A 26,106-nucleotide genomic window follows, 5' to 3' on the forward strand; every position below is an offset into this window, starting at 1 on the left:
TAATGCTTATATAAAGTGTACGAGCATGAATTGCTGAGTGGTTTCAGTGCTATTCTTTTACTTCAAGGGTCAGTTGTTCTTGCCCTACTGAGGATTACTTTTTTTCTTTCTTAAATTTTATTCTTGTTTTATACTTGAGCTATTTAGTACCAATATTTACATTTATCACTTTAAAGTATTTAATGACAAGCATGAGAGCAAAACATGCCGAAATCTGTGAAAAGGTCCATTTATCACTAATATACTTACCAAGGCAAGTTATCAGGAGTGGATTCCATCAGTATTGACACACCAGGCATTATCAGCGCAGATGTAATCTTTATGAGTGAAGTAAACGATAACTGTTATGGACGAACACTGGTAATGCACTTGTGTTCTAGTTTGGCTCTTTGGTGAAGAGGGCAATCGGAAAAAACTGTCAGAACAGTCCATTGACAGTCCGCCCAAGTTCACCAAAATATGTACAAACATTGACATTTTTTGATTATAATAGAATAACAAGCAGACAATTGTATATGGGTATTATGTTAGTTTAAACCAGTCCTTGATGTGTTTGGGTGAGATGAAGGAACGCCCCAAGTGGGGTCAAACCTGTGACCTCTCATGATCACTAGGCAGAAACCATTTCAACTACGCCATGGCAACCTCGACATTATATTAGATACTAGGATCACATTCTCAAATCAAAGTTTTACAAATGGCTCTGAACTTTGCTGGATCTGTATAAAAATGAAAAGTTTAGTTAACCTTCGAAGGGTAGTAGTACCCTTGAGGTAGTAAAAAAGCCACACCCATTGATTTCATGTTGTAGCACAGGTAATGCCAAGTATAAAGTACAGCACACACTTGTTCATTGCCTTACCCAAGCAGCAGATCTCATTGTCCAGAAAAATAGGTACGATTCTCTACAACTGACACCTCAAGTATCGCTAGGAAGGACCATTTCCACTTTTTGTCGGTGACCTTTACTTTCAGACCAGGTGTTGACATTTACAATGGTGCTGCCTGTAATTGCCAAACAATCATATGTTTGGCATCATATCACATGAAATCATTAAAGAAATAATAAACTATTAACCCATTTATACCTAGTGTCTAGAAAAAAGGCTTTTGCAAACAGCGTAGACCCAGATGGGGGTCATCAGGGTCTGCGCTGTTTGCTTAAAGGAATTTTTGTAAGAAATATTTTAAATATAAAAATAAATATACTAGACATCCCTAATTTTTGACATAAATTGATCAAATTTACAAGGATGGGAGAGTACACTAGGCATAAATGGGTTAAACCGGTCCCGTTTTTTTCCATGTTTCAGATGTACGAGGTGGTGCGTCCTCTTGTCTCTCTGTTGAACATCGAGAGGACTGGCCTGCAGAACTTTGAAGCTCTCCTTGCACTCACCAACCTGTCATCCATTAGTGACTCTGTCAGGTGTGTAACCTATCATCCATTAGTGACTCTTGTCAGGTGTGTAACCTATCATCCATTAGTGACTCTGTCAGTTGTGTAACCTATCATCCATTAGTGACTCTGTCAGGTGTGTAACCTATCATCCATTAGTGACTCTGTGAGGTGTGACCTATCATCCTGATCCATTAGTGACTCTGTCAGGTGTGTGTAACCTGTCATCCATTAGTGACTTTGTCAGGTGTGTAACCTATCATCCATTAGTGACTTTGTCAGGTGTGTGTAACCTATCCACCATTAGTGACTCTGTCAGGTGTGTGTAACCTACCATCCATTAGTGACTCTGTCAGGTGTGTAACCTATCATCTATTAGCGACTCAGTCAGGTGTGTGTAACCTTTCATCCATTAGTGACTCTGTCAGGTGTGTGTAACCTATCATCCATTAGTGACTCTTTTAGGTGTGTTTAACCTTTCATCCATTAGTGACACTGTCAGGTGTGTGTAACCTTTCATCCATTAGTGACTCTGTCAGTTGTGTATTACCTATCATCCATTAGGGACTCTGTCAGGTGTGTGTAACCTTTCTTCCATTAGTGACTCTGTCAGGTGTGTGTAACCTATCATCCATTAGTGACTCTGTCAGGCGTGTGTAACCTATCATCCATTAGCGACTCTGTCAGGTGTGTGTAACCTTTCATCCGTTAGTGACTCTGTCAGGTGTGTGTAACCTATCATCCATTAGTGACTCTGTCAGGTGTGTGTTGTCAGGGTGTAGCTGACAGTGAAACACATATAAAATATGGTATTTAACTGCACGGCCCAAATTTCTTGAAAATTCTTAATAACAATGTATGCTTTAGCTCCCATTTTTTCAATATATATTTCATAACTGGACTGTTATGATGTCCTAACAACAAATTTATGTGTTGAGTAAATAATAATTAATACAATAAGATTTAAACTCTGATTGTCTTGAAGAAAAGATGAGAAATAGGAAGCCATCACCCTTCTTCATGGTAAGTTTAAGGAAATTCCTCAAATCTGAAAAACCCTAAGTCTCTGGCTATTTAACGTTTATGTATTTTTACATGAGAATGATTTTAACAAGTAAATATTACTTATATGTCTATTGTTACGTACTTTTAATACAAAGAAAATGTATTAAGAACATTTTAAGTTAAGATTCCCTTAAGGAGCATTACAATATTTGGCCCAGGATTGTCCCTTCACTACTTCAACTAAGTATAACTTGTGCCTTCACTACTTCAATTAAGTATGACTACTCAGTAATAAGTCGTCAAACATCTTGTATGGATTGGTTCACAGAGAACGGATAGTAGCGGAGAAAGGGATACCAATGATAGAGCAATACATGTATGAGGAACACGAGTTGATCCCAAGGGCGGCCATAGAATGCATGTGCAACATGGTTATGAACGAAAAGGTACTAGTTTAAATTAAGTTGTGTTGGCTTAATTGGGTGACCATAAAATGCATGTAAAACATGGTTACTAACGAAAAGGTACTAGTTAAATTTATATGTGTTGGCTTAATTGGGTGGCCATAAAATGCATGTGCAACATGGTTATGAACGAAAAGGTAATAGTTTACATTAAGTTGTGTTGGCTCAATTGCCTGGACTTAAATTGCATGTAAAACATGGTTATGAACGAAAAGGTAATAGTTGAACTTAAGTTGTGTTGGCTTAATTGGATGGCCATAGAATGCATGTATAACAATGGTTATATAAGAAAAGGTACTACATGTAGTTTGAATTAAGCTGTGTTGGCATAATTGGGTGGCCATAGAATGCATGTAAAATATTGTTAAGAAGAAAAGGTACTAGTTTGAATTAAGTTGTGTTGGCTTAATTGGGTGGCCATAGAATGTATGTAAAATATTGTAATGAAGAAAAAAAAATTTTTTTTAGTTCATCTGAGAACAATATAATCTTTATGTAGTTTGAAGGTCACCTTTTGTCAGTTGTTCACTGTCAACAATTACATTGTAAACAACAATAGCCACATTTATTACCAGTCTTCATGAAACTTTGTTCTCATGTATTTCATCTTCAGTTCATAAATAAGGTCAATAGGCCAAATAAAAGAAAAAAGCTTGTCCAATCTTAATTAAACATGTAGCACCATTTGTTTCAATGAAAATACAGCCAAATTTGAAAACAGTTCTAGTCCGTTGAAACACATGGCCATCATTGGATTGCGCAGTTTTCCTTATTTTGCCTAGTTAAAGCTCAGTTAGGGCCATGGAGCGTTCAGCCCTCTTGTTAAGAGGCTATTATGTCCTGGGAAGAACTAGACATCAGTGATATTATAGAGACATTGAAAATACTCACCAACCAGGGACAGCAGGCGCACTGCTTTATCCAAACCACTGCAACCCCAAGAGAATTTCTTGCTTAAAATATATCTTCCATTGATGGTCAAACACTTCCATCAGCCCTTGTTGCAGAGATATTGTAAATTGTGAAAAAAAAAGAGTTGAATTTTGGCACATTAAATGTTGAGATTGATCCCTTGAAGCACGTCAGTAATTTTTGGACCTTCTGTATGTGGTTAATCTTAAGTGTTGTATTTGAATAATTTACTTTTGGCTTCATATAGGAATGAAAAGCAGTGGTGTAAATATGGTGTCCACCTAGCGATCGGGAGGTCACAGGTCGTATCCCTACTGCGGGAGAGTTCTTTAGAAGCATTAGGCTTTCTATACAATCAAGCTAAAATAAATACGTTTATTTTAAATTAAAAATAAAAGTATTCTTGATATTTTTCTTTTTCAAGAAACTATGATGATTTTATTCTGAAATGTCACTTCCCACTTCATCGTTTCACCATAACCTCATATTATAATTCCTCAGGTGGCAAAAACATTTGAGGGTGAAAATGACAAGGTCAAGTTTTTCACACTCATGTGCGGAGATGACGATGATAAGATTGTACGGGCAGCTGCAGGGGCACTGGCCGTGTTAACGGCAGACAGCGATATTGTCTGTAAGAAGATCACACAGGTAGGTATATTCTCTTGGTCAAATACTTTTGCTTTCTAGATCTATGTCTGTAGAGGTGGAGCATTAGCTTTAAGAAATTCTATTTTGTGTTTTTTTCATTACTGTTGAGAATTTCCACACATCTAAATGAAAAAACTAATTTAACAAACAATTATGTTATTGACCTGCAAGAAACAAATGGACCTATGCAGTACTTGTGTGTAATAATATGAATGATAAATTTTACTGCACTATGGGCTAAAACATATTCATTAAATTAGTTTAAATTAGCTAATTTTATCTTCTTGCATCAAAAGCTGAAGGCTAATTAAGACTAATTAAGACACTGCGGAGCCTGTTTCCTGGGTAGAACCAGTACTTGGTGTCTTAAGAGATCTTGAGAATGCTCCTAGTGTGGGACTCAAATTCAGGGACTGTCTGATTGGTATGCCACTTTCATCTCAGGGACTGTCTGATTGGTATGCCACTTTCATCAATTGAATCGTGTTCTGAGAAAACTAGGCATAATGCATGTGCATAAAGTGTCCTTCCAGATTAACCTGTGCAGCCCGCACAGGCTGATCAGGGTCAACACTTTACGCTTTTATGGTATTTTTAGTTTCAAGGAAGTCCCTCCTTACTGAAAATCAAGTTAAGGCGGAGTGTCAATCTGGGATTACACTTTACGCATATACATTAAGCCCAGTTTTCTCAGAACAAGACTCAATTGATTTGATGTTTTTGTTTTCCCATAAATTTGTCATTTAAGACAAATACTGGGATGCAGGGTTTTAGCATTAATGGGTTCCTTATTAATCATAGATCTCTTAGGAATTGATAGTTGGTGGTCAAACTGAACTTTTCAAAGTATGAGACTTATCTTAAAACTGATTTTTTACCCCTTGGTGACCAAAATGGGATGATATACCTATGTTGGTGATTCTCATTTCTTTACCATAAGGTAACCAAATTGGATAAGATACTTATGTCAGTGGTTGTCATCATTTTACTATAAGTTAACCAAATGGGATGAAATTCTTTAAGTGGGTGTCATTTTTTTACCCCAAGGTAACCAAAGAGATGAGATACTTATGTCAGTGGTTGTCATCATTTTACCATAAATTGACCAAATTGGATGAGATACTTATGTCAGTGGTTGTCTTCATTTTACCACAAGTTGACCAAATCGGATGAGATACTTATGTCAGTGGTTGTCGTCATTTTACCACAAGTTGACCAAATCGGATGAGATACTCATGTCAGTGGTTGTCGTCATTTTACCACAAGTTGACCAAATCGGATGAGATACTTATGTCAGTGGTTGTTGTCATTTTACCACAAGTTGACCAAATCGGATGAGATACTTATGTCAGTGGTTGTCATCATTTTACCTCAAGTTGACCAAATAGATGAGATACTTATGTCAGTGGTTGTCGTCATTTTACCATAAATTGACCAAATTGGATGAGATTCTTTAAGTGGGTGTCATTTTTTTACCCCAATGTGACCAAATGGGATGAGATACTTATGTCAGTGGTTGTCATTAGTTTACCATTAGGTGACCAAATGGGATGAGATACTTATGTCAGTGGTTGTCATTAGTTTACCATTAGGTGACCAAATGGGATGAGATACTTATGTCAGTGGTTGTCATCATTTTACCATAAGTTGATCAAATGGGATTTGATTCTTTAAGTGGGTGTCATTTTTTTACCCCTAGGTGACCAAATGGGACGAGATACTTATGTCAGTGGTTGTCAACGAGTCCCCAGATATCCAACACCGCGGCTGTTACATTGTAAAGAACATTTTACAGGCTAGCAAGGACATAGCGGAGAAGATATTTGCTGGACAGGTGGGAAACAATTATTTTATATTTGTCTTTAAGTTTAAAGAACTTAAAAGAACTGGCTTGGCCATTGCGTTATTACTGTATACTGTGAAACCATTATTATTCGTCCGACATCAATTTTCACCTTTTTCGTCCTTCGACCGATGGACGAATTCAAGATCCTAACGAACAATCATGTCCCATATTTGAAACAAATAAGTCTGAATTACTGTAGGCATGAGGCATTTAAATCCAGCGTAATCCACGCATATACACAGGGCTCGATATTAACACTCGCACACTCGCAAAATGCGAGGAAAAAAGATTGCAAGGTAAGTTATAAGCCACTAGTATTTCTGGCAAATAAAGAAATAGTGAAAAAAACGAGTTATATTGCTTAATGCGTTCGACGGCGTGAACGCTAAACCGTAGGTCAATTTTTTGAACGTCCGAATACCCATATGCGGAAGCGCGCACCATGTTTGTTGACTGGTATACTTATAATACAGATACACAGATGGTATTGATACAAAGAACATGAAACAGTCGACTATACATACTCCGGTTTTGACACAAAGGGGTGTTCATTATACAGAGTACTGACAACTGACATTTCCTGTAAAACGCGAATGCAATAAGGCTGTATCGAATGCGTCGACTTCGTTTAGGTATAATAGTGTTGATTAGCGCTAATTGTTAACAACTTTATTACCCATTGTGTGTATTGTGTTTTTCAGGGGTGTTGCAGATTATACAGCCTACACGCGGCGAATCCGGATTAAAGACAATACTATTAAACGCAATTAAAATATGACGACGTGTGATCAACACCTGACTGAAATATATTCTGCGCTTTGTTACAAATTAATAAAGAACATTTTGATTTGTGTTTGGTTGTTTGGTTTTAACTGCAGACAAATTACTGTACTTAAAATGATCAAATATTTACAATGCAAAACGCTTGATACTTTAATGAAATATGACCAAAATATATTTTTTACGATAATTATAACCCATAATGTTCGCACCTTCTCTAATTGGCGCCGATAAAGGCAGGAGTTATCAGTTTGACCGTGATAGTAATGGAAAAAGACTAATTGGCAATTGGCTTCGTTGTTTAAAACACTCGTTAACGATTATTCAGTCCCACTTATCCGCTAATCATAACAAAGAACGTGTCAATGACATAAAATAATAAGGGACAGTTACTATCACCTAAAATAACAGACTTGTTAATTGGCATATGCCAAACAAGGCCCACCTCCTGCAAGTGACTACCAAGTGTCACCCCTCTTTCCCCAGCACGATTTTTTCGCAGCCGCGTATTACATGTATTACAAACAAATCGGACGTGTTTTTTTAAAACCAGAAATGGGCGAATTTAAGAGCGGACGAAATAGTCATTTTTATGAAAAGGGCGAAATTTTGTGCCGACGAAAATAAATGGTTTCACAGTATGTTAGTTAATTCCTCAAAAGTGAAAAGGACTAAAAACAATCGTAAGGTACAAGAACAAGTTTAGTTTATTCTTAAACCTTGCTTTCTGCAGTTTAGGGGTATTTACTGGAATCATCATAGGTATGATTACCGGTATGTCTGTCAGAGATCACAAACTTGTTCACAGACCTATTATATTTTTATGCCCCTCGTAGGGTGGCATATAGCAGTTGAACTGTCCGTCAGTCTGTGCGTCCAACGGTCCGTCCGAAAACTTTAAAATTGCCCATAACTTTTGCAATATTGAAGATAGCAACTTGATATTTGGCATGCATGTGTATCTCATGTAGCTGTATATTTTGAGTGGTAAAAAGTCAAGGTCATCCTTCAAGGTCAAATAAATGGCTTCAAAGCGGCGCAGTAGGAGACATTGTGTTTCTGACAAACACATCTCTTGTTTAACATACAGCATTCAAATTCGCAGGCATTGTTCATTACAATATGAAGTTAAGCATTTTTATGTCCCCAGATCGATAGATGGGGGGTATATTGTTTTTGGCCTGTCTGTCTTTCTGTCTTTCTTTCTTTCTTTCTGTCTGTCATTCTGTCCCAAAACTTTAACCTTACAGTAAAGTTTTGCAATAACTTTTGAAATATTGAACATAGCAACTTGATATTTGGCATACATGTATATCTCATGGAGCTGCACATTTTGAGTGGTGAAAGGTCAAGGTCATCCTTTAAGGTCAAAGGTCCAAAAAAAAGCAGCGCATTAGGGGGCATTGTGTTTCTGACAAACACATCTCTTGTTTATTTCAAAAATAGCACATGTCATTCCCCATTATCAACTAAGACTTTGTATAACATCACAGGGCAAGCACTGGCCCACAATTTCTTTGAGCCAACCAGTTTACGTTTATCGGCACGCACAAACTGGTTATTAACTAATAATATTTATTGCATTTGAAATATCAAAAATAACATACAGTTTTCAATATAGGAAATAATGATTATGGTACTTGTCAACGAACAAACATTATTTATTGTATACATGTACCGGGTTGTCAATTGTCCCAAATTATAAATCCTGAAAATTTGGCCGTTGGTCTAGGGCTGCAAGAACCCAACTGGGATAAAGGGCCAAGCCCCCCCCCCATCCCCCCACCAAGAGCCCTTACTTAGTGTACTTTATCTACCTCCTAATTGTAATTTTTGGTAAATACATCATGCTACATATGAATACATGTGTTGTCAGGGTGTTGTTCATTTTTGCAATTGTTACAAAGTATGGTTTATAATGTTTCAGTTTATGGAGGTCCTGATGGCAGTGTCTTTGCTGAAGGAACCGGAGAGAGCCAGTGCCAAGGAATGCTGTCTGGAGGCCTTGAAAATTGCTGAGGAATACAACATCATCCAGAAAAACCTGGACCAATTATGAACAACTCCACGTATTGTGACTAGCTAAATGTTTTGAAAATGACTGAAGAATAGTTTCTTAAGGTAAACAACAGCTACTGATGAGCAACCAGTGTGACTTGGTTGACATAATGAAAATGGCTAAACAATACCACATTAATGACCAATAGAACATGGCTGAACAATACAATATGGCCAAACAATACATCATTCAGAAAGGCCCACCAGAAAAAAGTAGCATGTGGTTTATGTATTATTTAACCATGGCCGAAGAATACAACGTCAGTCTGAAATACACCGGCCAAATATGATGCAAGCAGTTTATGAACCTGATCAATATTATCAAGCTCATAAAGACATATATCAAGGTCACAAGGAACTGTTTGGTCATTATTTTAAAGTTCATGTAACAGGTTCGTCAATATGTTCAGGTCCTAAGTAACCGTTTGGTCATTATTTTAAGTGAAAAGTAAATCTGTCAATACATTTAGTAAAGCTTCATATTTTACATATTTAATCAATATTAAATGTTGTTACTTAAAAGTTATAACAATTTACTTGTTTTTTCATTGTTAATTTACAATTTTATACTGCAAGTTGTTGAAAAATGTCTTATATGAACAAAGACCTGCCATGTTTTGTATGCAAGGTGCAATATTTATTGTGTTTGCAGTGTTGAGTGTATTTTCCTATTGTAAATAATATTTTTGCACAAAATACTTCCGTATATCCTTGTATTATTTTGAATGCATTCGAGTGATACATTTCTGATCAACTATATTCTTGAAATCAATCTGCAATCTTTCTTTGTTTCAGGGATCTATACAATGTATAGGTCCCTGTTTGTTTGTATAGGTCCCTGTTTGTTTCAATGCATATATACATGCAATATTTCTGTATCAAATGTCAAAATGCAAATAGCTTCTTAGGGGTAAGTATCAACAGTCAGAGAAAACTAAAAGAAATAAAAGGAATTATTTACCAAATGAACATTAATACAACAAACCACCAACATTTTTTTTTAATTGCGATTCGTTTTGTAACAAAACATGAACAATTTAGCAAAGAGCCATTAATATTTATAACATAATTAAAAGGCTCATAAGAAGCCTTGACTTTTGCACAAATATGTTGCAAATTAATAATTACCAGACGAGAACTGATATTTTTCATGCTGAATCAAACGGTGTAAGAGTATTAGGCTTTAAGTATGGTATTATTAGTTACACCGTTAGTAACTGATGGTGTATGGGATATACTCCCTCAGTAATTTCATACCATACGAGAGCGAAGCTGGAGTATGGAAAGAAATTACTGAGAGTGAATATCCCATGCACCGTCAGAAACTAACGGTGTAACGATTATATCTCAACCGACTACTCAATTACTCGGGTAGTATGGAAATTACTCGGGGTGTATGGAAAATACCCCATGGGCACATGACCGCTCTAAGCCAATTGGATAAGGTCATTCTTGTAGGTGAGATATAATCAATTATATAATATTTGACTTAAAACACAATGTAGTATTTAGGTATGAATACTTTTAGACAAGTTAACACATGTTTTTATCAAATAAAATCTAAAATTAACAATCTGTCAAACAAGAACTATATTTATTCCAAAGAATCATTTCAATAAAAAAAACATTTAAAAACTACCACAAAATCCTATGAAATATAACACAACAATCTGGATATGGCTATAATAATACCGGTAATAAAAAAAGAAAACAACTTGTGCATAAACATACATGAGCAATTTGTAAGTATAACTGATGTCAACTTGAACATGATGTTGAAGATCTTTTGCCATAATAACTGTTACCTGTTTCATACAGCTTAAAGTGTAAATTGTACATCAAATATTGTATGTTTTCTATTGTTTACTGTATTATACAGTATTTCAGAAATAGCAGTGGTCGGTAGACACACAATCACACATTTCCTCTGTAGCTAGTTTACAGTACAAACTTCACATACTTGTGCAAATTTTAAACATTTTACATACACTGCAATTAAATTACAGAGAAAAAAGAATGGTACTAGAAATAAATTAATTGTAAAAATGCTGATTTTCCCAAACAAGTTATGTGGGAATATATGATTGCAATCAAACCCATGATCTTTAACCCTTTGCATGCTGGGAAATTTGTCGTCTGCTAAAATGTCGTCTGCTGAATTTCTTAAATTAGCATTTTCTTTGATTTTTTTTCAAAGAATACTATCAGAATAGCAAACAGTTTGGATCCAGATGAGACGCCACGTTCTGTGGCGTCTCATCTGGATCCAAACTGTTTGCAAAGGCCTTCACAACTCGGTTCCCGCACTGTAAGGGTTAAATTTACAGTTTTGTACCTGACCATCTACCCTTACTCAAGTTAAATACCTAACCCTTGGTAAAAACAACAAAACATGAATGTTGGATTTAACAAAGAAACTTTATAATGTTATACTACAAGTTAAATACAACTTTAGTTAAGATCTCAATTTATGAATAAATATGTCAAATAGTCAACTAGGTCAAGTTCACTGCCAACAATTCAGTGTTTAACTTACTGTCAACAATTCAGAGTTCAGCTCACTTTCAACAGTTCAGAGTTAAATTCACTGTCAACAATTCATAGTTTAACTCATTATCAACAATTCACAGTTCAATGCACTGTCAACACTTCAGAGTTCAGCGCACTGTCAACAAGTTAAAGTTCAACACATAATTCAGAATTATGCTGATTCTGGTCTTATCTCTGCGCGGAGGTTGCTCTTATCTGACCAGTACAGAAATTATTACCTGAAATTTGAATATATAGAACAAAAACAAAAGTTTCACTTTGGAGCTGATAAAGAAGTTTTAAAATACTGGCCCCTCATTTCTACCATATAATTTGCTCTCGATCGTGTCTGTATAGGGGCGTCTCGAACTGGAGCAGATGAAGTTTCCTTGGCACTCTCTGAAAGAAGAGAAAGCACATTTAAAACAAGAGCACCGCCTTGCGGATGCAGACCGCTCATCTATTTTCTTTTTAAAGGTGAAGGGACTCTCATTTTCAATCACAAAGGAGGGAGGGGTGGAGTGAAGAGGGGTGTATAGTGTGGGGGTGTGGACATTTATGAGATTTGTGAGATGATCTTAAAAAAAAAAAAATAGGGGGGGGGATTCGGGTGGGGGGGAGGGGGGGGTGGGATTCTTGGGTGCGATGGTTGGACGGTATTTCAAACATAAAATAATAAAAATAAATATTTGTGTTTTTTAACCGTTTAAAAAAAACACAATTTTTTGGGGGTGGGGGGGTGGGGGGTATAGTGTGAGGGTGTGGTGGTCATTTGTGAGATAGGGGGGGGAGGGCACTGGGGATGGTTTGGGTGGAGTTTGTGTTATGTCAGGTAAGAGTAGTTTTGTCAAAGTATCAATCAAATCTAATCATAAATAAAGAAGTTATGGCAATTTTAGCAAAATTTAATAATTTTAGAGTCAAGGTCATTCAAAGGTCAAGGTAAAATTCAACTTGCCAGATAGAGTAACCTCATGATAGCATGAAAGTATTTGAAGTTTGAAAGCAATAGCCTTGATAGTTAAGAAGTAAAGTGGATCGAAACACAAAATTTAACCATATATTCAAAGTTACTAAGTCAAAAAAGGGCCATAATTCCGTAAAAATGACAACCAGAGTTATGCAACTTGTCCTTTTACTGTACCCTTATGATAGTTTGCAAGTGTTCCAAGTATGAAAGCAATATCTATGATACTTTAGGGGTAAAGTGGACCAAAACACAAAACTTAACCAAATTTTCAATTTTCTAAGTATGAAGGGCCCATAATTCCGTCCAAATGCCAGTCAGAGTTACATAACTTTGCCTGCACAGTCCCCTTATGATAGTTAATAAGTGTTGCAAGTATGAAAGCAATAGCTTTGATACTGTAGGAATAAAGTGAACCTAAACACAAAACTTAACCAAATTTTCAACTTTCTAAGTATAAAAAGGGCCCATAATTCTGTCAAAATGCCAGTCAGATTTACATTACTTTGCCTTCCCAGTCCCCTCATGATAGTAAGTAAGTGTACCAAGTTTGAATGCAATAGCATTGATACTTTCTGAGAAAAGTGGACCAAAACGCAAAACGTAACCAAAATTTTCAATTTTCTAAGTATAAAAAGGGCACATAATTCTGTAAAAATGCACGCCAGAGTTATCTAACTTTGCCTGCCCAGTCCTCTCATGATAGTAAGTAAGTGTACCAAGTTTGAATGCAATAGCATTAATACTTTGAGAAAAGTGGACCTAAACGCAAAACTTAACTGGACGCCGAGGCAGACGCCAAGGTGATGACAATAGCTCATAATTTTTTTTCAAAAAATAGATGAGCTAATAAAACTATTGACAAGCAATATATGTCCCCTACCGGCTCCACCATTGTCAGAATTTTATATATATATTTGTTGCCATAGCAACCAGAATTTTGTGATGTAGGAACAAAATGAAATGACGTTCATAATGTCCATATTGCCATCTATCCATGTTTCAAGTTTCATGCAAAAATATGAAGAACTTTTTAAGTTATCGCAGGATCCAGAAAAGTGTGACGGACTGACAGACAGACTGACAGACACATAGAACTCAAACCGTAAGTCCCCTCCAGTGAAACCGGTAGGGGACAATAAAACTAGATGCTCATGTCCTAAGACTATGGAAAAATTCAGAAGGCAGAATTAAAGTAAAATCTAAATAGTGTGATATTGACCCCCCCCCCCCCCCAAAGCATGGGTAATCATGAAAATGTGTACGGAAAGTAGGGCTGCAACAATATACCGGTATATCTGTATATATCGCAATATGCAATCCGCATACTGTATTGCGATTCGAATTTCATCATACCAGTACAAAAATTCATCCACATTTTGTCCAGAAAAGCCATCCAAAATAATGATATCAAGGTAAACAAAACAAATCGTTGTTTAGTAAAAATAAATTGTTATGTAAAAATAATATTCTAAAAAGTCTTTTATACGGCGTAGCATTGTTACATGGGAGTCCCTAAGAGCTGCGTATGCATGTCATACTGTTGAATTTAAGATGAAGCTTGTGGAAATACAAAAAAAAACAAAAAACAATTAATTACATAATAAAAATGTAAATTGATGTTTTTATAAACAGAGGTAATAATGAAAAAAAAAATTGTACGTAACAGCATTCTGATAAGTTGCACGACCGGCTTTTAAACATCCACAATTCTCTAAGGGGTTATTATTCTTCTTGTCGGCTTTTAAAATAGTTCTCAAAATAGCAGGCGAAACGAACGCTGAATTTGACTTTATAGACAATGCCAAGCGAAAAGTGTTGTTTGGGCATATTTTAGTCTTAAAAGGAAGTATTAAAGCCAAAAAAAAAAGAGTTAATTGTGTTTATAAAGCATTTTGTAAAAAAAGGCTAGAATTGCGGATATAACTAGAACCTAAATATACAATACAAAGGTTATGTTCATGTAATTCAGTTGTTTTTTGTGATTATCTGGCAAGTTATAATTCTGGTACAAGTTTAGTTAGCAAGATTTTGCAATATATTGCAATATGGGTTTTCGAACTGACAATATATTGCAATAAGGCTTTTGGCGTATTGTTGCAGCACTAACGGAAAGTGGAAATTTGAGACAAATCTGAATTTTTGTAATTTGTTGGATTATAAATTATTAAGAAAAATAAATGCAGGGTAATTTGATTAATGTTTTTTTTTTAACATGAACTGTTCATAATACTTCATAGAGTTGCTACCATGTATATGTTCCAAAGACATGTATGTAATAATGAAAAAACACAAACTTTAACTAATATAAAAAATGCACAACATATTTTTTTTAATATTGATATAAATATTTTAAGGGCTTGGCCAGTTTTTGTATAGAAGGGTGATTTTGAAGAGCATAATTCGCAATGTTAAGGCAATGTCCCTTCCAAGCAGCGAAAGATCCAATATTATAGCAGCAATAAACAATTGACAAGATTTTGCAACAGTATGGCTTTGGTATCCAAGAATTATAACTGATACTCAAACAAACAATACACCCCAGGATATTTGTATGACACATGGACATAGATCCCCAGTTGGCGATGTTTTTTTCTTCTTGATGTGTCCTAAATTTAAGTCAAAATTACTTTAGCACTTTTACAAGCACAAACAGATAATAATTGATAATTAAGGTACAGGTGTTTCCGAATTGAGTATCATGCACAAGGATACACTCTTTAAAAATTTCAGCAAAGGAATACCCCTGATTTTGAAATTCAGGCACTGGGCAGCCCTGATTTTGAAATTCAGGCACAGGGGTACCCCCAATTTTGAAATTCAGGCACACGGGTACCCCTGATTTTGAAATTTAGTCACAGGGATTCCCTGATTTAGAAATTCAGGCAAAGGGGTACTCTGATTTAGAAATTTAGTCACAGGGGTACCCTGATTTAGAAATTAAGGCACAGGGGTACTCCCCGATTTTTAAATTCAAGAAAAGGGGTACCCTGATTTAGAAATTCAGGCACAGAGGTACCCTGATTTAGAAATTCAGGCACAGGGGTACCCACAATTTAGAAATAGGGGTACCCTGATTTAGAAATTCAGACATATGGGTACCCCTTATTTGTGAAACTCAGGCAAAGGGGTACCCCTAATTTAGAAATTCAGGCACATGGGTACCCCTAATTTGGAATTTCAGACAAAGGGGTAACAGATTTTGAAATTAAGGCACAGGGGTATCCCCAAATTTTGGAATTCAGGTGCAGGGGTAACCCTAATTAATTTAGAATCCAGGCACAGGGGTCCCGTTTTTTTAAATTCAGACACAGGGGTACCCCCTATTTAGTAATTCAGGCACAGGGTACCCCCTTTTTTAAAATTCAGGCACAGGGGTTGCCTTGATTTGAAAATTCAGGCACAGGGTTGCAACTGTGCTTTGTGGCCTTGGGGAAAAGATTGCACAGGACAGGCCGCTTTGAAGCCATATATTTGACCTTGAAGGATGACCTTCACCTTTCATCACTCAAAATGTGCAGCTCCATGAGATGCACATGCATGCAAAATATCAAGTTGCTATGTTTAATATTGAAAAAGTTATGACCATTGTGTTCGGACGGACGGACAGACTGACATACTGACTGACTGTCAAACAGTTCAATTGCTATATGCCACCCTACCGGGGGCATAAAAATAATTAGGCAAATAAAAAATTCACCAATTCTCAGGAATTGGGTCCTAAGTCTGTTTTTCTTTTGACTATTAAATGTTGAATGCAAGCAAAACTCTGTAACAGCAAACAACTGAATTAACGCGTTATTTCATTTCTAAATTTTGAGGAATCTTTTTTACTGATTTTATAGCAGGTTTTTGTTATACTCCAAATGATAAACAAGAGTTCTTTCCCCCCAAAATCCAGGCCTGAAATTTTAAATTGATGCTTCAGTTTCAATAAATAGTCATTCAAGTACCATTTCACAATTAAAAGCACCAGCAATTGAGGCTTAAATTCCCAATGGTTAAAGTCAACATTCACAATATGGTGAGAAATAGCCTTGATCTTTATAATGCAAGTACACACAACTTTCACTTGCCAGGCTTGTAATCTGTATCATTATCATCCATTTCACTTTGTTCTTCTTCATCTTCTTTATTTTCATCCCCATCTTCATCAGTCTCAGTTAAATCATCCTCATCAAATTTTCTCTTTCTTTGTGAACTTATTTCACTCCTTTTTAAAGTTTGTCTTACTGTTTGCTTTGACTGTTTTCTTTCATTTTGAACCATAACCTCATCCTCTGCTTCGGTCTTTATCTCAACACTGGGTGACCTGTCAGATATCTGAGTTCCTTTACTCAATAAATCAACGTACAACAAATCATTATCCTTATTCCTGGAGGCCTTAGTTGATTTACAAAAACTACTGTCATCTTCGAGTTGCTCAATTTTGTCAATGCAAGTATCAACATAAGTACTTGTTTTATTAGGCCATGAATCATCTAGTTTTTCCACGTCATCTTTGACATCACCCTTATCCATCTTGCCTGTTGGTTTGCTCCCTACTTTTTCAACACTACATGTTCCATCAATATTTTTTTTAGTTGACTTTCCAAGAATCCTCTGCTGTAGTTTCGGGCCCACGTGACCCGACAGAGCGGAGATGTACAGTTTAAGGGGCAGCTGGTCTCTGTCTGGTTCCTGTAAAATGTCCTTTAGGGAGTCATGCAGGGGAGATGGACTGGTTTCAGTGGTTCCCATGGTTGGAACAGTGTTCTGCCCTTCACCATCTGATTCTGTTCCAGAGTTGGAGCTGTCTTCAGAAGGTTCTGTGTCTGCCAGTGCATCTTAAAATGAAGTAAATGAGCAGTGTCAGGCAAAATTGTTCATACGAGCAAGCATAGCACCAGCTTTACCTATGCGCAGGAGCAGTCTGGCCAAAAGCAGCTCTGTCTACTTATAAGAGCTGTCAGAGGACAGGGCGCTCGACTATTCGAGTGCTTGACAGTATAACGTAAGCCATCATGGGGGGAAATTGTTCATATTCAATAATTTATTAGACGATCTTTCAAAAATAAAAAAAGGAAAAAAAATTGTGGGGGTAGGGGGGGGGGGGGGTGAAAGGGGGGTATAATGTGGGGTGTGGTAATTTATAACATGATGTTTATAAAAAAAAAATTGGGGGGGGGGAGGGTTTGGAGGGGGGAGAGATTATGGGTAGGGGCGTGGGGTATTGTTTCGGTGGAATCCATTGTGGTATTCAGGTAAGTGTTGTTTAGTCAAAGTATTAATAAAGTCTGATCATAAATAAAGAAGTAATGGCAATTTAAGCAAAATGTTCAATTATCTAAGTATAAAGGCGCCATAATTCTGTCAAAATGCTTGATACAGTTGTCTGCTCTTGTTTATAGGTTGGGGTCATGTTGGTAAACAAGTATGCAAAATATGAAAGCAATATATCAAGGGACAAAGAAAATATTTGGGGTAGTACGAAAACTTTAACATTTGCACGCTAACGCCGACGCCGGGGTGAGTAGGATAGCTCCACTATATATATTTTATATATAATAGTCGAGCTAATAAGACCACAAAACCTTGCATGACTTTATAGAAGACAGCGTAGCTCCTATCCAGACTCTATGTTTAAGCAGGCTGGTCTAGAGCTACATGAATGCTGGCTGGAAATGGCATAAGACCCATTTTCGCATGACGAAATGCAAATATCGTTGGCCATTACCTGAGCTCAGCTCTAAAAAAAAAAATGGGGAATTTAATTTTAATGTTATATTATGGATCAAGTCATTTAAGTTAAAAGAATGCAGCAAATTTAAAATGTAAGTTGATGCATTGTTCAAATTGAGTGATGTCCCAATAGGTTGTGAGTCGCAGTGGTGTAGTGGATATGGTGTCTGCCTAGCCATCGGGAGGTTATAGGTTCGATCCCGAATGTGGGAGCATTCTTTAGATTTCCCCCGTAGACCCCAAGTACTGGTTCTAGTCCCAGGAAACAGACTTGAGAGCTTTTCAAATAAGCCTTAGGCTTTCTATGCAATTGAGCTAAAATAAATAGGTTTAAACTAAATTAAACTAATAGGTTGTGAATATGAGGATGGTAATATTAAGTAAATGTTATTTGGCAGTAAAATATTTGAGCACTCGGGTCAATTTTTTCAGTTACAGTTGGTTTCAATGTTTATTAAGTTATTGTCTAACATTAAATATAAAGAATACTTTTGACTCATTCTTTTGAAACATCAGTAGTCTTTCACGCATGCATCTGGTACTGATATAGAACTTGTTGTTATAATTATTTCTTGAAGTATTATAGTATTGGAGTTAACTGGTTAACCCTTTCCCACTCAGAAGCCAAGTGAAAATATCTATGTGCAAACAGCATAAAACCAAAAAAGTCTGATGTAACTTGCAGTCTGTTCAGGTTTTATGATGTTTGCTGCTCACCAGTGTTTTAGGGGTGGAAATGAAGCCTTTAATCCTTGAATTTAGTGAGAAATGTCTTAAATTAACTTTAACTTTCTATGGGACTACAAATGCGTGAAAATTCATAATAAAGTGGTAAAGGGTTAATTATCTGCCAGCTAAAATCATAATACATGTAGTGTATGATCATACTCAGTAAAATTATTCCATTAGTTTATTGGCACAATACAGTGCTTTTTGTCCTTCTTTATAAAGTACCCCTAACAGGTACTCTCCCAATTGAAGAAAAACTAAAACATTCCCAATTGCCATCTGACAAATTCCCAAAAAGTAGGAAAATGTCAGCAATTGTGTTCCAATACTGAATTATCTGAAAGTGAACAAACAAAAAATGAGCACTGAAATTATACCTCTAAAGCCAAAATGCGTGTAAATGAATATTTGAATTGGTTTGTACCATTAATACCAAGCAATTAAAAACACCCACAATTCCCAATCTGAAGATTTTAAGACAAATTTTTATAATTTCAGGTTTTTTTGCGCTTATTTTTCCAAATTGGTTCACTACCGGTACTTTTCCCAATGAGGAAAAAAAGGTTAAAGTTTACACAATCAATTTCTTAGGGTAAACTTTGACACGAGATTACCAAGGCATAGTGGATAATGGTGTCCGCCAAGGGATTGGGAAAGTTATTTTGATTTCCCCCAAAGACACCAAGTACTATTTAAACCCAGGAAATGGACTTTAGAGCATTTCAATGAGCTTTAGGCTTTTGATGCAATCGAGCTAAACAATAAATAGGTTTAAACTAACTCTGACTATGCCTCACCTTCGCAGTAACCCAGGAAATCGTAGAGGATCTGAGAGTGTTCCTCGATGAATTCACTGCCCAACTGTGTACCCATGTGCCCCACATAGCCATTCTTAGGATTCACAGTGACAACAAAACACTGCTCACCAAGTTCCAACAGTTTTCCACACTGGAAAATATTAAACAAGAAAATAAAATGTTTGAGAATTATTAATAACATTAAAAAAACTATAGAAACAAAGCACTATTCGGACCTACAAAAATTTGAAACGGAAAAATATTGTACAGGGATATGTAATAATATTTTAGGAACCAAAACAAAATGAGTCAATCAACTGAAAAGTCAATGACTTTTGTAACACTTATATTTCAAGTGTGTGTAAAATTTTAAATCAACAAATGTTTTTGTCCTCTACCGGTTTCACTGGAGGGGACCTATGGTTTGCGCTCTGTGCGTCTGTGAGTCTGTCACACTTTCTGGATCCGTCGATAACTTTTAACAGTTCTTAATATTTTTTCATGAAACTTGAAACATGGATAGATGACAATATGGACATTATGCACGTCATTTTATTTTGTTCCTATGTCAAAAATTCTGGTTGCTATGGTAACAAATAGACTAGAAATACTGCTGAAATGGTGGTTTTCTGGATCCTGCGATAACTTTAAAAGTTCTTAATATTGTTTCATGAAACTTGCAACATGGATAGATGCCAATATGGACAATATGCACGTCATTTCATTTTGTTCCTACAACAAAAATTGTGGTTGCTATAGCAACCCAGAAAAATAAATTTCTGAAAATGGTGGAATTTCTGACAATGGTGGAGCCCGTAGGGGACCATGTTGCTTGACAATAACCTTGTTTTTTGTGGGGTTTTTTATATATAAATAAACCATTATATTAATCATTATATAAACAATCCAACAAATATTCAAACTGCATGTACATGCAATCAAACTTGTACAGAGCTGTTTTCTAAGAATGTGTTACGTACTAGGGGTTTTCTTGCTATTTAAAAAAGGCAGTAAAACTGACCCGATCCCAAGACAAACTGACCCGATTTCAAACAGAAATCTCAATTTTATTTCATAAACATCAAATAAAGTATTTAACTATAATTTATATGATTTTGTTCTCCTAATTTGAAATATTATACTGATGTCCATTAAATTAGTTTTTTCCAAATTAGTGGGCAAATTGCATTTTTTCCAAAATGGCTAGGAAATGTCAATATTTGTTGATACAAAAATCCCAATAAGGTCCATTATGTCAATAAAAAAGTACAAAATTTGCCATTTCATCGATTTAAAAAATCCCATAATGGCCAGACTATTTCCCAAAATAGCTAGGAAAACCCACATGTACTATGATCCATTGATTCCTAAATAACTTTGATACAAATCAGAGTTTTCAAACCATATTTAGCTAGGATATCAGTTATAATGCAGTAGCAGTTCTTACCAGATTTTTCATGGTGCGCTTGATGTCCCATCTCAGAGCTGACTTTTGAGCACTCAGTGTTTCTCCCCAGGAATTGCTGTTCATGGCAGAAAAAAATATTCAAAAGATTACATAATCATGATATTTAACTTTAATCTATACAGTATAACGTTTTATTAAAGTAAAAAAAATGCAAAATTGACATTTACATGGAAAGATGAATTGACATTTTTCTAACTTTTATCTAGCTGCATGAATCTTTTACCATTTAGAAAGCCCGGGGGTAGCATGAACCAACAAGGGAGGCAACTCGTGATGTCACAAATTGGCAGTGAACCAAAAGTGTTACTTTATTATCTCGCTTAACATGGGTCTAAATTACGTTTAGATGCTTTTTTTCTGATTGGAAGATGGAAGAAACAGTCTGAAATCATCCAATAAATTAAGTCGAGATATTTATCTTGCTCTTGTGGAACATTCAATGCCATGCTGCATGTAAGCTATTTAGAAAGTAAAAATCATAAACAAAAAGTTTTTGTTTTCGCGGTCACAGACAGTGTTCCTGGCTGAAAACAATGCAATATTAGCAAGACATTGGTATAATATTTGTGTAAAACATAAGAATTTTAATTTAAACTTGCGTTAGTTAAAGAAACTTCAGCGTACAGTTTATATAGTATTGACATACCTGTACGCTGAAGAGAACCCAGTATCGAAAGTCAACCAGAGTCGTAACTTATTTATGTCGTGCTATAAATCAAAGAAAGCTCATTTTCTTGGATACATTTCTACATATATTGGTGAATGAATATAAATTACTGCATTGGGGAATATTTTAAGGTTCAAATGTTTCAAATGCATCTTACAATAGATGAAAATAACTCTCATCAGTCTGAAATTCACAATTTTGACACCATTATCACTTTTTCACTTGACGAGTTTTCATTTGGATACTTTCGGATCGACCTTGACATTTTTTGCTGAAACTGTAAACATTACTTTCGTTTTCTGAAATCTATTATTTGTGATTAACAACTTACATCTGGTGGATTAAAATTCTGATTTCAGTGTGAATCAGGTAGTTATCCCCAGGCTTTGTGAAAAGCGTGGGGACATTGTGGTTATCTCCGCCGTCTGTCTGTCCTGGCCACTATCTCCTCCTACACTATAAGCACTAGAACCTTGAAACTTGCACATATGGTAGCTATGAGCATAAAATTATGTGCGACTCTGCACTATTTGTAATTTTGATCTGACCCCTAGGTCAAAAGTTATGGGGGTTGGGGTGGGGCCAGGTCAGAAATTTTCACTCATTTTTATGCCCCCAGTTTGGTGCATTGGCCATAACTTTTGCAATATTGAAGATAGCAACTTGATATTTGGCATGCATGTGTATCTCTGATTCTAATGGAGCTGCACATTTTGAGTGGTGAAAGGTCAAGGTCATCCTACAAGTTCAAAGGTCAAAAAAACAAATCCAAGGGAAGTGTTAAGCTTTTAAGGGAGGTAAGTAATGAACCTGCCAAATGATATAAAAAATTAAATAAATCAAAGTGGCGCAGGAGGGGGCATTGTGTTTCTGACAAACTCAAAGGTAAAAAAAAACAAATCCAAGGGAAGTAATAAGCTTTAAAGGGAGGTTAGTAATGAACCTGCCAAATTATTTTATTTTTTTAAATAAATCAAAGCGGCGCATAAAGGGCATTGTGCTTCTGACAAACACATCTCTTGTTATATGTTATTTTACATTAACTTCTTCATTTCTACACTGATTCACTTCCAATTGATACTGAACATCTCTTATGACAATACGGTCAATCTCAAGTATGCATGGCCCCATTACCAATCCTGTGGTGCCCCCCGGGTCAAACATGCAGCCTGGGGATACATGTCGGCCTCTGCCGCGCCATTTCTAGTTTTAAATAATATTTACTTTGAGTTTGTATTTACACTACAATTTGTTTACAAAACAAGCCAGAATAATATAAAGTACCGGGAAATGTCATTCTGAATTTGAAAACACTTGAGCACATGGTATGTAACTTAAAATGGAAATAAAGTCATATGACTGTGAAATCTCGGGAGATTTTCATTACAAGAATGTCTGTCGCTTCGCTTTTTTTTTTCGATATGTTAGAGCAGAAAAGATAAAATTCAAATGTTTAAGATAGAATTTTTTGAAAGAATATATCAGTAAAATGTGAAAGATGTCAATCTTTCCGATCAAGTGGTTGATTAGGGTCAATAACTGCATATAAAAGCTGTTTTGGACCGGTCTTTTTTAACTGTCAACTTTTCTGGAATTTCTGGTTGACTTACCTAATGGGGTTGGTCCATAACTTTTTAGTCACGCCAGTCAAAAATCATTAAAAGCGACATTTAAAGTTATGGTAGCCAGAACTAAGGCCTAAAAAAAAAAATCGTTTGTTTCCACTGACATGGCCAAAAAAATTAGGGTAGGTAGGTAGGCAAATAATTTTATTTTTAAAAATAATTTTTTTTATAGAAATTGTCGTACATGGTGCATTTTCTTCTCATGTTTTGTGTATTACTGTATGTACAATAAATTTGATGATGTCTGTAATGCTATATGACTATATTTAAATGCTTTTATGAAATAAAAACTTGCTGTTCATTAATATTGAATGTGTTGCTTTCCTTAATTCCGAGTTTAATGTTGACTTCTGGCAACGGCTTAAATATACCATTTTATGACCAATAAAAGGCATAAATATAACAAGTCACAGAGAGCTTGACCCTCAGTGTCTATAGGGATTCAGTGTTGTTATACTTTCTGGTCCTTTGGGTTCATGCAGTGTATTCTATATTATTTATTATTTATAATATATTAAATACCTCAAAAGCAGTGCTACGGGAACGCCAGTGGTGTTGCATTTAACATTATCACCATGGAAAGACCCAATCAAACCGGATGTGCTTTTATATTTCTTGGATGCAGTTAATGTTCCCAAAGGACCACATTTTCAGATTATATTATGTACTGGTGGCGTGGGGTCTATCTACCCATGAATTTCAGGAACAGAACAGAAAATTTATTACGACTTGTATTATATACATACAATTACACACACAAAAATCAATAAACAAGCACAAAATCAAATCACACCAAGCACAGAAAAGCAGACATTTAATGCTTCTTGTATCAAACTATACTTATAAATTTAAACAAGAAATGTGTTTGTTAGAAACACCATGTCCCCTACTGCGCCGCTTTGAAGCTAAATCTTTGACCTTGAAGGATGACCTTGACCTTTCACCACTCAAAATGTGCAGGTCCATGAGATACACATGCATGCCAAGTATGAAGTTGCTATCTTCAATCTTGCAAAAGTAATTGCAAATGTTAAAGTTGGGGCAAACAAACAAACAAACAAATGAACCAACATACAGGGCAAAAACAATATGTCCCCCACTATAGCACTATGACTGTGCTTGCCCTGAAAATGATAACATTTTTACTTATTAAATATAACTAGAATTTTGACATGGACAATTATGCTTGGACAGAGACAAATACACTATATATACAGTAGACGAAATGAAAAATGGCTGAACTGTTTGCAGTCAGAAGTCCTACCATAATGATTATCTTTACATTCAGCTGTGAAAGTTGAAGCAAAATTTGTCAAGCAGAGGAGTTGAACACACACAATTTTGTAATAATAAATTCAAAAGTGAAAAAAAAGACAAAGGACCATAATCCTGCCAGAAATAATTCTAGGCAATATTCATTTCTTGGAGATCCAATGTAACAGTTTAGTAGAGATGCACCCAGTCGTTAAAGAGGATTTTAAAACATGAAATCTTTAAACTTTTTATTCCATTGTGGAAAAAAAATTGCTATCTTGAATTGCCAATTACAAAACCATCCAGCAAGCTATTAAAACAGTCAGTTGCAGACCATTTGAATGACTTAAAATTGTCAAAACGTTGGCAAAGACACAAACTGGTATTACTTTTTCCTTCAACAGTACAGTCAAGTTACCATTACCGGATCAGTAGCGTAATTAAGTTGTGCTGGTGAAAAACAATGAACGGTTTGAGACTTCTTTAACACCAGTTTGATTAAAAATTACCGTTGCTAACTGATTCAGCACATTGTCTTATTTTTACACGCAGACAAAATCTTAAACATGAATCAAAACTGAAATGGACTTTTGCATGCCGAAAGACTACTAAATGGCCTTTAAAATAATGGGTAAACTTCTTACTTTCCAACAGAGTTATAGCAAGTGGCCACAAAAAATGTTCAACCTCGATTTGGAAACGATGCAGAAGTCAACAAAGTCGTATATACATGTCAGCAAAACATACCGAAATGTTTGACAAAGAGACGCTCCAATTACGACTCAATCAATGCGTTTAAATAATAGGCCTTGAAGATGCTATGTGCAAAATATCATCTAACAATATCAACTATTTATCGCAAAACGCAGTCTTGAACATCAAAGTGATCCGCTATGCGTAATGATCCGGTAATGGCGCTGGGCGCCGCCATCTTGTTTATGTTGAAAGTTTAATGTACGGCGCCGATAACGTTGAACGCTTATTGAGCGCGCCGAAAAATACGCGGTCCGATTTTTTTCGAATTTTGGGCTCAAAAAAGATTAGGACCGGCGGCAAAAAATTAGGTAGGGTCGGGCCACCGGAAACAAACAACTTTTTTTGTTACGCCTAATGCTTGTCTTGATTTCCTTTGCGGAATGTACTCATATAGTGATGATGACATTATCATGTAGAGTGTATTTCGCTTTAACAACAAGGTAAAAATCTTTGGACACTTTTGATATCAGAAAATGCA

At 35.8% G+C, this 26,106-nt stretch overlaps 2 protein-coding genes across 3 annotated transcripts in view; one reads left to right on the forward strand and one right to left on the reverse strand.

The window, feature by feature from the left end:
• The window catches only part of LOC127857750 (protein unc-45 homolog B-like), a 35,544-nt gene extending 25,731 nt beyond the window's left edge, over positions 1 to 9,813 (forward strand). For both annotated transcript variants that reach the window (XM_052394409.1, XM_052394408.1), the window contains exons 19-23: positions 1,314 to 1,429; positions 2,733 to 2,850; positions 4,282 to 4,431; positions 6,131 to 6,265; positions 8,985 to 9,813. In XM_052394409.1, coding sequence (XP_052250369.1) covers positions 1,314 to 1,429; positions 2,733 to 2,850; positions 4,282 to 4,431; positions 6,131 to 6,265; positions 8,985 to 9,116 — 651 coding nt within the window. In that variant the 3' untranslated portion in view covers positions 9,117 to 9,813. The remainder of the gene's footprint in view (positions 1 to 1,313; positions 1,430 to 2,732; positions 2,851 to 4,281; positions 4,432 to 6,130; positions 6,266 to 8,984) is intronic.
• An 882-nt stretch (positions 9,814 to 10,695) lies between these two features.
• On the reverse strand, positions 10,696 to 21,996 carry LOC127857752 (protein starmaker-like). The gene is made up of 5 exons (XM_052394410.1): positions 21,973 to 21,996; positions 21,306 to 21,381; positions 19,859 to 20,009; positions 16,688 to 17,437; positions 10,696 to 12,043 (listed from the first exon to the last, which is right to left on the reverse strand). The coding sequence occupies exons 2-5, from the start codon at positions 21,315 to 21,317 to the stop codon at positions 11,919 to 11,921; spliced, it is 1,038 nt and encodes a 345-aa protein (XP_052250370.1). The 5' UTR covers positions 21,318 to 21,381; positions 21,973 to 21,996; the 3' UTR covers positions 10,696 to 11,918.
• Between the last annotated feature and the right edge of the window lie 4,110 nt (positions 21,997 to 26,106).

Source organism: Dreissena polymorpha, chromosome 14 (genome assembly GCF_020536995.1).
Source record: "Dreissena polymorpha isolate Duluth1 chromosome 14, UMN_Dpol_1.0, whole genome shotgun sequence".
Classification (NCBI taxonomy): domain Eukaryota; kingdom Metazoa; phylum Mollusca; class Bivalvia; order Myida; family Dreissenidae; genus Dreissena; species Dreissena polymorpha.